General features: G+C 37.3%; 1 protein-coding gene across 1 annotated transcript in view; it reads left to right on the top strand.

Moving 5' to 3' along the window:
- The first annotated feature begins 12,420 nt into the window (after positions 1-12,420).
- The window catches only part of Rassf9 (Ras association domain family member 9), a 32,530-nt gene continuing 31,336 nt past the window's right edge, over positions 12,421-13,614 (top strand). Inside the window, exon 1 of the mRNA XM_028883520.2 lies at positions 12,421-12,997. Within this exon, the coding sequence (XP_028739353.1) occupies positions 12,951-12,997 (47 nt within the window). The 5' untranslated portion in view covers positions 12,421-12,950. The remainder of the gene's footprint in view (positions 12,998-13,614) is intronic.

The following is a 13,614-nucleotide window of genomic DNA, read 5'->3' as shown; positions in this document are numbered from 1 at the left end:
ATATTCATTAGAAATGATTCTGTGAAATTCAAAAATATGTGTAAATTAAGCAACATGCCATTAAAATCAATGGACAAAAAAGAAATCAAAAGAAAAACTAGAGACATGGAGTTAAAATTTTTAAATTAACACACAGAAACTTAGGCAGAGATAAAAATCAGTCCTAAGAACAAAGAACAATATGCTGTTTCAAAGGACATAAAAACGTCAACCCAACATTACACCAGAAAATGTTGCAAAATAAAAGAGAAAAAGTAGCCTAAATGTTAATACAATGAAGAAAAAAAAAAGAACAGAAAAAACAAGATATTAGAAAAACAACTACGATAAAAGAAAACAGTTCCAAAGATGATTAAAAAAATAGTTTGTAGAGTTATGTATCAACAAATCAGATAATCTAGAAGAAATAAGCAAATCCCTACATATATATTACCTTAGAAGAAGAGATCATGAAATGTAGAACAGGTACTCAGACCAATAATGGGTAGTAAGAATGAATCAATAAAAAAAAAAGTTCCCATTAAAGAAAATTTCAGAGCTTGGTGGCTGCAGTGAAGAATTCTAAAAATACTTAAGGAAGAAATTAAGGCAAAAGAAATATTTCTAAACTCAGTTTATGAGACCAGCATTGCCCTGATAACAAGTCTCCACAAGGACACTTATAGATAACAAAGAAAGTTAAAGGCCAGTATTCCTGTAGGGACAGATTGAAATGAACCAACCAAACCAAACAATCCATTATAAAAGAGATTTATTCTTGGAATGCCAACATGGCATGAATTCTCCTGTGTAGAGCAACTACAACTGGGGTTAGTTATACTGCCCCCCTTAACAGCCGTACCACTATTACACCACAGTGCATGTCTTGCCCAGCTGGCTCACATTATAGTTCATAGAGTTCACAGCTGTGGTAGGGCTCCCACGTCTTTACCCCCAGCAGCTTGTAAAGTAATGTCTAGCACCATGATAGCCACCAGCATGGAAGGATGTAGTAACCCATTTTCATCTTAATTTTATTACTTCTTGAATTAAAGATATATGGTGTCTACAAGAGTATGGAATTATTAGCTGATCTTGGAAAATAACTAAGGGGGGTGGTAAGAGCCTCTGTTCTTTTTGAGACCTCTGAGACTTCTCTGACCAAAACCTCCTATAGAGATGTCTTACATTAGACACTGGAGTGTTTGATTTATGACTTCATTGTGAAAGTATGTTTGCACCCAGGAATGGCTTATTCTGGAGGCAGATTTTGACACTGTGCACATGACAAATACAGTGTTGTAGGCATGAATAATTCAAAAGGTGGTCTTTCTTTTCAATTTTGTTTTGTTTTGGAGGGAAGGTGGCATGGGCAGAGGGCAGAAGCAATGGGATGGGGAGAGACGTGTGATTAGGATGATTAGGATGGATGATGTGAAATCCAAAGAGAATCAATAAAAGTTGAAGAAGGAAAACAAATAAAAATTCAAGTTGCTGATTCATGAAAGCATCCACCAAGATTTCAAAGGAAAGACTGAGAGACCAGGTAGTATATAATGGGATTGTATTTCCTATAAACAGCTATTAAAGGACTATTAGAGAAGTTGAAGGAATAAACCCTAACTGCAGTGAAAATTCCAGCATGTTATAAATGTGAACAACTTGGTATCCCTGCAAGGAAAACTGTAACTAATAAGATTAGCTGACCCATGAGAATGGTCCTGAAGGATACAGCTAGTAAGTCCATAGAGGTGATATTGCTCAAACCCTTTCCAGCTCACATTATACTACTCTGTGTCCTAGAAGTGGGATATGAAAACAGAGTACTTAATGCTAGCTCTATTGCATTTCAGTCTCATTTTAACCAAATCCTCTTATTCCTTTGGAAAAGGGAATGTGAACCCTGAGCCACTATATACTCATGGTATGTAAACTCATTTCCTCCTAACCTTTAAAGACCAACCTACATTAAGTTTGTTGTGAGTCTCTGAGGAAATAGTGAGCTTGAGCATTTGATTAATCCTTGAAGACAAGATTTAGGACTCCCTGGACAGACTAAATGTTTGGTGTATTCAGTGTAAGATGGACATGAAACTTTGAAGACCAGAAACCTAGTACAGTAGTTTGGATACAGAGTGTTCCACAAGGCCCATATGTGGAAGGCTTGCTCACAATTCTGTGGCACTATTGGAAGATGGTAGAATATTTACAAAATGGACCTAATTAATGGCCATAAGTTCATGGTCATGTCTAATCTCATCTAATCTCAGAACCTAAGCAGAATCAAAGCTGGTTAGTATTTGGATGGGAGCAAGTGGGACTTGGGAGAAGAAGGTTGGGTCATATATGTATTTTCATTAAAAAGGACACTTACAGCCTCCCTATGTTCTCACCACTCTCCCTAGAAACAATGAGGAAAGCAGCTTCCTCTTACACACACACACACACACACACACACACACACACACACACACACACAGCACCTGTCATGATATACTGTATCCAAAGCAAGAGAGACAAGCAGCCATGGGTTACATCCTCTTAAACCATAATAAAGTTTTTCCTTTATTAAGCTGATCTATTTAAGTATTTTTTTCCACATGCTTAGAAGCTAAGATAGTTATTATGAAGAACTCAGGTAGACATTGTGACAAGTTTCAGTTTCACATCAGGTGAAACTGCATTTACAACATGACAGCACTTCTCCAGAGGGTCCTTTACATATGACAGCAGTTCTCATGCTTCCTAATGTTGCGACCCTTTCATACCATTCCTCATGCTGTGGCAACCCCCAACCATAAAATTATTCTGTTGCTACTTCAGAACTGTATTGTTATTATTATTATTATTATTATTATTATTATTATTAATTTATTCGAGACAGGGTTTCTCTGTGTAGCTCTGGCGCCTTTCCTAGAACTCACTCTGTAGCACAGGCTGGCCTCAAACTCACAAAGATCCACCTACCTCTGCCTCCTGAATGCTGGGTTTAAAGGCATGTGCCACCACCGCCCAGCCAGAACTGTAATTTTGCTAACTGCTATGAATTGTAATGTAAATATATGATAGGTAGGATCTCTGGTATGTAACTCCTGTGTAAAAGTCATTCAACTGCTCATGGGGGGTCATGATCCACACTTTGAGAACTCCTGAACTATGACTTTGAGCACAAGATAGAAACTGCAGTCTTCTTAGCCTAATGGTGAAAATGATACACTATTTCTAGCTACATAGCTATGTATCTATGTATCTATCATCTATCTATCATCTATCTCCCTACCTACCAATTATCTATCATCTGTCTATCTATCTATCTATCTATCTATCTGTCTGTCTGTCTGTCTGTCTGTCTATTTTGGTTTCTACTCATGAACAAGGTACCCAGCCTAACTTACTTTGATCCATTAGAAATGTCACTGTGAACTACTCTGTACTCAAAAACAGGGCAATCAACTTAACCAGTTGTATGTAGGAACATGCAAGAATCAGTATTTTCTCTTAATGACCAAACATGAAGCACCTTTATTCATTACAGTAATCTTGTTTTCACATCTGAGACCATTATTTTAGATTCTAATTTTTACAACTCTTAGGTGCAATCAAACTTTGTTTCTACATTGAAATCTAACCCACTGGATCCTTTGTGCAATACAGTCCTACTGCTGTAAATAGAAATCTATCACTGACCTTATGAAATAAGTTTAATATCAAGAAACCTGGTATGTCTTCTTTACTCCCCTCATTTTCTACAGAGAGCAGGCTCCACCACTACCAGGTGAAGTTGGAGAATTTTTTTTAACCTATCCTAGTTTCGTTGTTTTATAGGTTTAGTCTCAAAAAGTAGATATTCAAATTTATATTTGTGGTCACTGCTGTCCCAATCTCAGAAACCTACAACCACACAAAACTTGATGTTCATGTTATAGTATCACACATTGTATCATTAATCTGCACTCATAAAGGTGTATACCCTACCTATCAAGCTTTCCAGAATGTATCCTTATTTATACCCCTAAAGGGTTGGGTGTTGTTGTTGTTTTTGTTGTTTTTTTATTTTTCCATTGAGCCATAGTAATAAAAGTACAAAGTTTGGTTTGGCTTACAGTTGGATTTAAATAACATTAAAAACTCTGGTATCCTATTGATCTGGTAGGCAGTTTTACTTAGTGAAAAATTGATGATATTGAAGCTCAGAGGGAAGGTATGGACTTGGGAGTCTGCACTTTCAGGAGGATTCTAGATTTAGATTTTTAACTACTTATTTTTAATTCCAGAAGACAAAGGAATCGAAGATAACTCACCTTTTTTGGGTAATAAAAGTAATATATTGCTCCACTAGAGAATGCAGTTTCAAGGTTATTGGTGTTTGATGAGCCTATTATTTGGGCCCATCGTAAGAAAGACATATGCAAGGTGGCTAAACCACCCAAAATGTATATTCTTACCATTTTGGAAGCTAGTAATTCCTAACAATATTAGCTAAAATTCCAGTTTCTCATTATGACTTTCTTCCTAAGTTATAGAGATATTTCTATTTTGTATTCCTACTATACAAACTTGCATTTATGTCTTAAGTGGTGAGAGAAGTTGGGCGTCTCTTTCTTTCAGTGGAGACAGGAACCTTATCTGCTTGAAGGCCCATTTCTGTGATTCCTTTAACCTTAATTATTTAATTAATGACCCTGTCTCCAAAAGTCATATTGAGGATTAAATTTTCACTATATGACTTTAGACTGAGGCACAATCTAGTCCATAATAATTATTGTTAGGACTTTGGTATACATAAGACTAGTATGTTTCTGCAGCACAAGGGAAAAAAATTGCACAGTGTTGACTTGAGACCACATGCATAGAATGCACTTTATAAAACAGTTTCCAACTTACTCTATGAGAGCGAAGTATCAATTAATGAACAAAAATTCAGCAGTGGTCTGTAGGTGATATATTTAATTGATAACATGTATACAATAGCACTCCTCAGTTACATGACTTTCCTCCATCCTCAAAAGATTTCTTTCCCTTCTAATTATCACAAATATATTTTACTGAGAGTGCTCAATTCAAGGAATGGTCTTTTATGTAAACCCTCCTTGCCTCATTTAACTCACAATTTTGTCAGCTAGCATTATGCCTTTTCTTCTTTGAATAGGAGACTTTAACCTAGGGCTTTCATAATATAGATGATGATAAGCATTTATTTTGTCAGAGAGCAAATCAGTTTCACGGCTTTTTGTCTGCTAAACATGAGGCAAATATAATTGGGATGGAACAATCATCGCAAACCAAATTATGATTCTGGTTGCATTGTTTTAGTACTAGTATGTTAACCACTTATAACATTTGCTCCAATCATTACTATTAAAATCATTAGCATTTTCCTCACATTTCTTCATATTCAAGCATATCCTACTTTATATTCCAACTTACATAATGCTTCTCAAAAAAAAGAGATATAAGGCTTTAGTTTTAAGTTAATATTTGAAGCAAACCCATGGGTTTAAAATCGACAGGTGGTAATCTCCTGTAAAAAGCTTTCAAATGCTCTGAATTGAAAATAAATTCGAATCCTTTTTCTAATCTACAGATAGCAGTGAGTGGCATTCTGATTTTCTTCCTCAATCTGATGCAATACCCTGCTATCAATTCTCTGCAAACCTCAGCCATCATGGACCAGGTAAAGAAGCAGTGTACCAGTTATGGTAGTACGTATATGAATCCCAGAACTCATAGGCTAAGGCAGCAAGATTGTGCGTTCTAGGGTAGCAAGTTTGAGGCCATCCTGTATTATGATATTGAGTCTCTGGGCAATAGATACTGAATTTACCTCTATCAAACAGAACACAGGGCCTAGCCTGTAAGTCAGTGGTACAGCACTTGCCTAACATTCGTAAGACCCTAATTTTGATCCCTAACACAGCAAAAGAAAAAAAAAAAGGCCCATGAAATTATATCTGAAAACTTATGGAATCTTATTTCTTTGACTATCTATCCCTTATTCATCCAAAAATGAGTTGTGCATCTTAAAATGTGTCTAATGCATTAGAATTTGAATACTTTTCTATTAATAAGTATGTCACATCTCTCTACAAACCATTATTTATTTTACAAAAATAGTTTTAGTGCCTCATAATTTCCTGATGTTTTGCTTTGAAATGAATATTTCAAGAGACTAGTGCCCCAAATCTAAATTTAGGAGAAACATTTTTTTCTTTTTTATTTTTAATTTTTAAAATCACTTTACATACCAACCACAAATCCCCCTCTCATTCCTCCTCCCATTCCCCCCTTTTTTGCTCCCCCCCCATACCCACCCCTCCTCCCCTCCTCCAAAAGGATAAGTTCTCCCATGAGGGAACATTTAAGCCTGGTACATTCAGTTGAGTCAGGACCAAGGCCCTCTCCCCTCATCAAGGGTGAGCAATGTGTCCAACCATAGGTAATGGGATCCAGAAAGCTGACTCATGCACCAGGGATAGATCCTACTACCAGAGGGCCCTCAAACTGACCCAGCTACACAACTGTCTTCCATACGCAGAGAGTCTAGTCCAGTTTCATGCAGGTTCCACAGCTATCGGTCTAAAGTTCATGAGTTCCTATGAGCTTGGTTCAGTTGTGTCTGTAGATTTTCCCATCATGATCTTGATCTCCCTTGCTCATATAATCCCTCTTCCTTCTCTTCAACTGGACTCCTGGAGCTTATAAATTAATTTATTCCCTTCTAGATTCAGAATTCATGGAAGAAACATGAATCCTTATATGGATAAATCCTATTTCTTTTTCTGTCTACAGACTTTAGCCCTATCTATCTATCTATCAATCTATCTATCTATCTACCTACCTACCTACCTACATATCTGTTTATTTATTTTTGTATGTCAGTTGACTTCAAGATAGATCTGACACACCTGTTTAACCTATATAATCTGTTTTGGTTATGTTCTGTGCAGGTCAATCAGTTAAACAAGTGCTCTAATTGCTAGGTCCCATAGTCTTCATTTATACAGTAAAAACTAGACACAGAGTATCTACATTTCTTAGACAAATTCTAAATTCACCTTTAATTCTACTTTTTTCTTTGTTTTAAGTCATAATCCAGGTAATCAATGGGTAACTTTTAATTCAAATCATATAATATATTATGATAGCTTTGTCTTCTTTGATGACCAACCTTGGACAAAATAAGGTATCAAAAAAATAGGTACCTTGTATAATGAACAGAATAATATTATAATATTATTTACTCTGAATAAATGTATTTTTGAGGCATTTACATATACATCTGCCTTTGAAATTTTTTATTGAAGTACCAGGTTTCCTAGCTTTCAAAACTTTCCCTGAGTTGGAGCAATGTGTAGTAGCAGCCAGGCTTAGATAGACTTGTCACTTTATCTCGTTAAAGCTAATAACAGCTGTGGCTACTTAGTGAAAACATTTGGCCTTTTATTTAGGTCACAAGTATCTGGTCAACACCCAGCCAGTCAGCTATTCAAACACCGGGTTTAATTAATTAAAAGCTATTTTTAAAGGAAACACCCATTGAAGCTGGATGACTAATTACATACCCCAGCTATATAAGTCCTACAAAGCTTAGGAGTGTCTTTCTAGTCTTTTATGGAGAATCAAAAGAACATGGCCACTGTAAGGTCTTTTAGCTGAAATGGACACTCTCAGCTTCTGCTCTTTGGCCACAGCATTCCAGATTGCTGTTTCTTCCTTGGTGAAAACCTCTGCTGACATTTATACAGGATTTAAATGGTTTTTGTGGGCAAAGCCACATCCATTCTGGGTTTTAGACACACTTTCTGTAACCATGGGCAACATTAACACAAGAAAGTATTGCAGATGACAGATATTTACTGGGAAACAGCCACAGCGATCATGTACAGACTCTAGAATTCAGCTGAGCTACTTACTGTCCACAAATCTGGGTGGATTCTTATACATTCTTTCATAGACAGTGCTGTTTCGTCCCCTGCCACTTTATCTGCCACATCCCAATTGCCTGAAGATCCACACACTGATTTTTAGGACACCCATCTGACAGCCTCTAATTATTTTTGATCTTTTCTCTCTTGTCCAAACAAAAGGTTACATATTTTATTATTTTTTTCCTCCTAATTGAAAATAGTGTTTTCAGGAAGTCAGATACACGGATGGATTTTAACAAATTATCTAGTGTGTTATTTCTTCATAGATTACCATGTAAGTGGTGTCAAATTGGCTCACAGTCACTTGTGTGTAATCCCAGACTTAGAACTTCAGGTCTGCTGTTCTTTTTAACACAGGCCCCAGGGAAAACTGGCTCATACCAACACAGATGCTTCTGATAAAAAATACCAGTAAGCCAATTTAATTGTTAAAATGTGAAGAGGAAATGACTAGTATGGAGATTATAAAACATCTACGTAAAATATTTTTTAAAGAAAAACCACCCCTTAAACTTTCATTTCATAAGGGACTTAGAAAACATTATTATTCCTTTCTTCATTTTCCAGAGCAGGAAACCTAGGCTCTGACTAGTTACCAATTACATATAGTCACTAAAAGGAAACATCAGAGCTGTAACACAGAGTTCAGTGTAGTTAGAACATAGGAACTTTAATTTTTATGCCACTCAGTGAAATCATGCATTCTATAGTTAAGAAAACTCAGTAACAGCAATCCACAATACCAAGCTACAGAGCTGATTCTGTAAGAGTTTAAAAAGATTTCGGCTGATAATGAGCATAATAGTATTTCATGCTTAATTATGCATATTTAAGGTATGTAACAGATGAGGAATATGTATGTAAAGTATTTGTTATAATGAAAAGAATTAGTAAATATACCATTTTTACATGATAAGAAAATAATGACATCATTCGTACTAGTGGAAGATTTTTGGAAGCAGATGTATTTTCCTATGGCAAGAGCAATTATTAAGCAAAAGGAATTAATGCTTGGTTGACATGGCCTGCCTGTTGTACATTAGCTCTCTGGAGTCGATCACCTTATATATTTGCTGCTTTGGATTCTTTGCCTTGCATCTCCCAAATCCCTCCCTGTCTCCTGACACTGGTACAGAGAGAAGTATTTTCAAAAGATTAGCTTTCTAATGTGCTAGAGGAGGAAGATAATTGAGGTGTTGATATAAATGGCTCAGAGTATGTGCCAAGGCTCTACACTCCATTGTGTGCATGCAAAGAGCAGTTCAAATTGTCTTGAAATTTACTTGTCAGTGAGGGAATGGGACTTCATAATATCAATAGAGCTTAAAAACGCACTGTACCAACAATTGGCAAATATATTTCTTATTTGTAGCCTACAAAAGTAGGGCTTTTCTGTCAGAGTGTTTTAACACTTTTCACCTTTCAGTACCAACTAAATCACAGATTAAATAATATTCATTTATTAGGGGAAATATTCATTTTGTCATTTTCAAGTTGTGTCATCTATGTTGATTTTCATATGCCAATATAAACATGAGGGTCAGATATTAGTTACTTCCATATGAGTGCGGACAAGTACCCGTCGTAACAACTTCTGAGACTGAAGACTGATTTTGGTTCATGGTTCAGAGAAAGTTCAGTTCATTCTAGTGGAGTGGAAGGCAAAGCATCAGGAACACAGATGGTGCAGGTTCACACCACGGCCAGGGACCCAGGAGCAGAACACACGTGGAAATGAGGGGTGGATAAAACCTTTAAAGGCTTCCTCTAGTGACTTATCTTTATCAGAAAAACCCACCTTCTAAAGATTCTAAAGCAGGTTCCGATCATAACACTGAAAGTATGTACTTTCTATTTGGGCTCAACTTTGTGCTCACAGAAAGAAAGGACATACTAGCCACCACCTACCATTAAAATTATTTGGATTGCTCCTGAACAAAAATAGTTTACAGCTTATCTATTTTGCTTTAAATTTTAGCATCATTTTCATCCTACTCAACAACTAGTATAAGAATGCCTTGTTCCAGACACTCAGATAATCTCAATAAACTCAATAATATTAATAACTACGTACTGTTAGACAATCCTTCTATTATATCATTGGAAGGACAAGGAGTCATTTTCTGCCACATTTTCAATTTTGGGATAATTATAAGGAAAATAAAGTATTTATGTTAAAACCACCTGTCAAAATTTCATATGCATTATTTGATTTACTTTGCAAAATGAATGGCAGTGAGCATTAGCCATTTTCAGAAACCTTACGTTGTTGGGAAAACTTTTGATAATAAATTTTATTTCAATGTTGAATATTTTGAAGATTATTCTTGTACGAAGCTAAGTTAATTCGTAAAATTACACATCCGTTTATACTAATTATATGGAATATGATTCTCCAACCATTGTATTAGCAGAGAAGAGCATTAGAATTTTAAAAATCAGACAAATGCATCAGATAATATAAAGCATAGTTTTGTTACTATCTTTTAGGATTAGGATTAGGGTTGTTGCTTTCTTATTTTTCTATTTAAGTACTAGAGTCCATGTTTTGTATTTATTTCAGCTTTTAATAACTAGGGGATGGTAATATTTGGGCTTTTCCCCAGCTTTATTGACATATAATTGACAAATAAAAACACATTTGTTTAATGTATACAAACCTCTTTGTGTTTAACTCTTACACATGAAAGCGTTGGTCAGGAAGAGTATTAATAGGCTGTTTTATTGACAAATAATAACATGTTAAAGGCAACTCATTTGTGGTAACTTGAAAGTAGCATAAAGGTTATGCTTATAAAGGTGTAATGCTGTTTCCTCTTCCTCCATGAAAAGTCTTTATTAAAAATATAATGTTCATATATATTTCTACAAATAATGTCAGTAAAGGTAGGGGACCACAATTATGAGATCTACAGAGACAACAGCAAATGCAAAATTCTCTGCAAATTGACAAAATTATTATATTATATGTAAACCGCATAGCTGTAGAAATGTAATTTAGAATAACTTAGAGAAAGTATGTAAACTTTACTAATGACTCAAATCACTTTATGTGTTAGCAAAGGAAGGAAACAGAAATATACCCCAGATTATGTGTGTTTTTTATTACAATAAAAAGGCATATATATAGTGAAAAGTGCACATGTATGCTCATGTATTTATATAGAGAGGTAAATAAAAAAACAATTGGCACCTTTATTATTGTAAAAATATTTTTTTAGCATTTAAAGATGATTATATATTCTAAAACAGTTCTTCTAGGACTATAAAATGTAATTAAATTATAACACTGTCTTGTATAATTTTTAAATTTATAATGGTTCGGGGCCATATGCATAACAAAAATATGAAGAAAATATAATTTTAATTGATATAAAACATATAATATATAGATAAGTTACGACTACTTAATGAAAAATGGCTCTTCTGAGCACTGTGAAAGTTGGGACAAAGCCGTGTGTATAAAAAATAAAAGGACTCCTTTGCAATCCTGTCTTCTTTGCTAGGGCTGGGGAACTGGCAGGACTTCCATAGAAAACTTAGGCCATCTCTGGGCTTTGCTGGGACTCAAAGCATCATCAGCCTGAAATGGGAGTGGTAAAGCCCCGAGTCCATTGCTTTCTCCTCCCTCTCTCTTCACACACACCCACCCCACCCCACCACCACCACCTCACAAGCCTGTGATTAGGAGCTGAGTTGTGCTTGGGGGCGTGATTGTTGGTGGGGAGTTGGGAGTGAATACCTATAAGAAAGGCCCGCCAGCCAGGGTAACTAAATCCTCCAGCGCCTTTCATTTCACCTGCATAGCTTTTCCTCCTGCATTCCCCCAGCTGCCCACTCACTCTTATAAGCCCAGGTCATGGGTTCGAGTCAGAGAGAGAGAGAGAGAGAGGGAGAGAGAGAGAGAGAGAGAGAGAGAGAGAGAGAGAGAGAGAGAGAGAGAGAGAGAGAGATTGATTGACCATAGTCTCCATATTTTTTTTTTAACTTTTTAGTTCCATAACCCCCTTCTACTGTTGTATAGTTAAAGGCGGTGGCAAACAGCTCACTTTTTCTATGACACTCCCATGGTCCCCCGAGGCACAGTAAGTGATCTCACAGACTGATGGATGTCAGCACTCCCAGGGGTCAGCCAGAGACCCAGAAGCAGTCCTTTGCACGGCAGGCAGTAATTGCTAGCTTCGCAGACTTTGTGGAAGATAAAGTTTTAGAGTGTGCGCGGGATGGGGGGTGGGGTAGGGGTGACGCTGGGGTGGGCAGAGGTGAGGAAAGTTCTTAACATGGAGAACTAGGGAACTTGATTTCCTAGTAGCTGCACACCTCAATTGGCTTAACCACACATGCATTCAGGGCGGGGGAGGGTTTTTTTATGTTGCGTGTAGGGAGTCGGTAGGGAAGGCATTCTTGGCCCTCATTCCTGTTTGCCAGGATCGGATTACTTTTCACAGACTGGAGCTGGCTGGCAGGAGGGGCGGGGTGGGGGAGGGGGTTAGTTTAAAATCTTTTATGTGTGTACACCTTGTGTGGTTGGGTGTGGAAAGCAGGAAAAGGGAGGGGGGGTTTTCCAAGTCGAGTGAAATTCCCATTCCATGGCTATTACCATGCCTGTGTGGTTGGCAGGTTTTAGAGGTTAGGTAGTCAGCAAATAGCTACAGAATACAATAGAGTTCCCCCTCCCCTCCCTGCCTCCTTCTACTCTGCCTCTTCCTTTCTCCCTCTCTTTCTTCTCTCTCTCTCTCTCTGGCTTTTCTGCGTCCAAACAAACACCTTCTTCCCAGGCTGAAGTTCCTTAGGCTGGTCTCCCTAGGAGCAGCAGCTACAACAATCCCGCAGTTCAAAGTTAAGCAGCCAATTGCACAACTCCCAGCCGCTCTCTCAGCCGGCTGCTAATGAGCTGAAAGCCAGGAACATCTGAGGAGGTGAAGAGGAAGCCTCCCGCCGCCGGCCGGCCTCCTCTCACCGGAGGGACCCAGGCACCCCTCCCCAGGCCCAGATCACTTGGAGATAAGGACTGTGTTACTTGCTTGCCTCCCTGGACAGACCATGGCTCCCTTTGGAAGAAACTTGCTAAAGACGCGACATAAGAACAGGTAAAAAAACAAACAAAGTGTGTGTGTGTGTGTGTGTGTGTGTGTGTGTGTGTGTGTGTGTGTGTGTGTGTGTGTGTGTGTGTGTGTTGGACTCAGTTTCCTAAATGTGAAAGTATGTTTCTTTGCACTTCGGTTCTGATGAAAATTTTTGAAAGCACAAAGCCCTGTGGTGGTAGGTCTAGAATGAAGACCCAGCTCTTCAGAATATAGGTTCTATATTGATGATGGAATGGGATTATGGGAAATCATGACTGATTTTTAACTCTGTTTTTCCTTTTTCACAATCTGAGTTCACTACGGACAGCAACATTTTCTCTTTAACTTGTCTTGAACTTTGAGGGAGAGAATAACAAGATACGTTTTGTTTAAACACGGGTGTAGAATATTCACCTCTTGAAAAAGCTTAAGACTTTGGTACACATATAAGTAGACTTTCTAGCCACTTGTTAGGTGGGAAAAAGTACAATGCTGATTTAGTCTGGAAACAAGGTAATGGTTTTCCTGAAAGTGGGGCATTCCTAAAAATCTGTAAAGTTCCCAAGAGCAAACATTCCCATGGGGAATTTTTGAGAACTTTAGGTGGCATAGGCATTCAAAGAGGAATCAACTAGCTCAGT

This window comes from Peromyscus leucopus, chromosome 18 (genome assembly GCF_004664715.2).
Source record: "Peromyscus leucopus breed LL Stock chromosome 18, UCI_PerLeu_2.1, whole genome shotgun sequence".
NCBI lineage: Eukaryota > Metazoa > Chordata > Mammalia > Rodentia > Cricetidae > Peromyscus > Peromyscus leucopus.
This window is presented reverse-complemented; position numbering and strand designations above follow the sequence as displayed.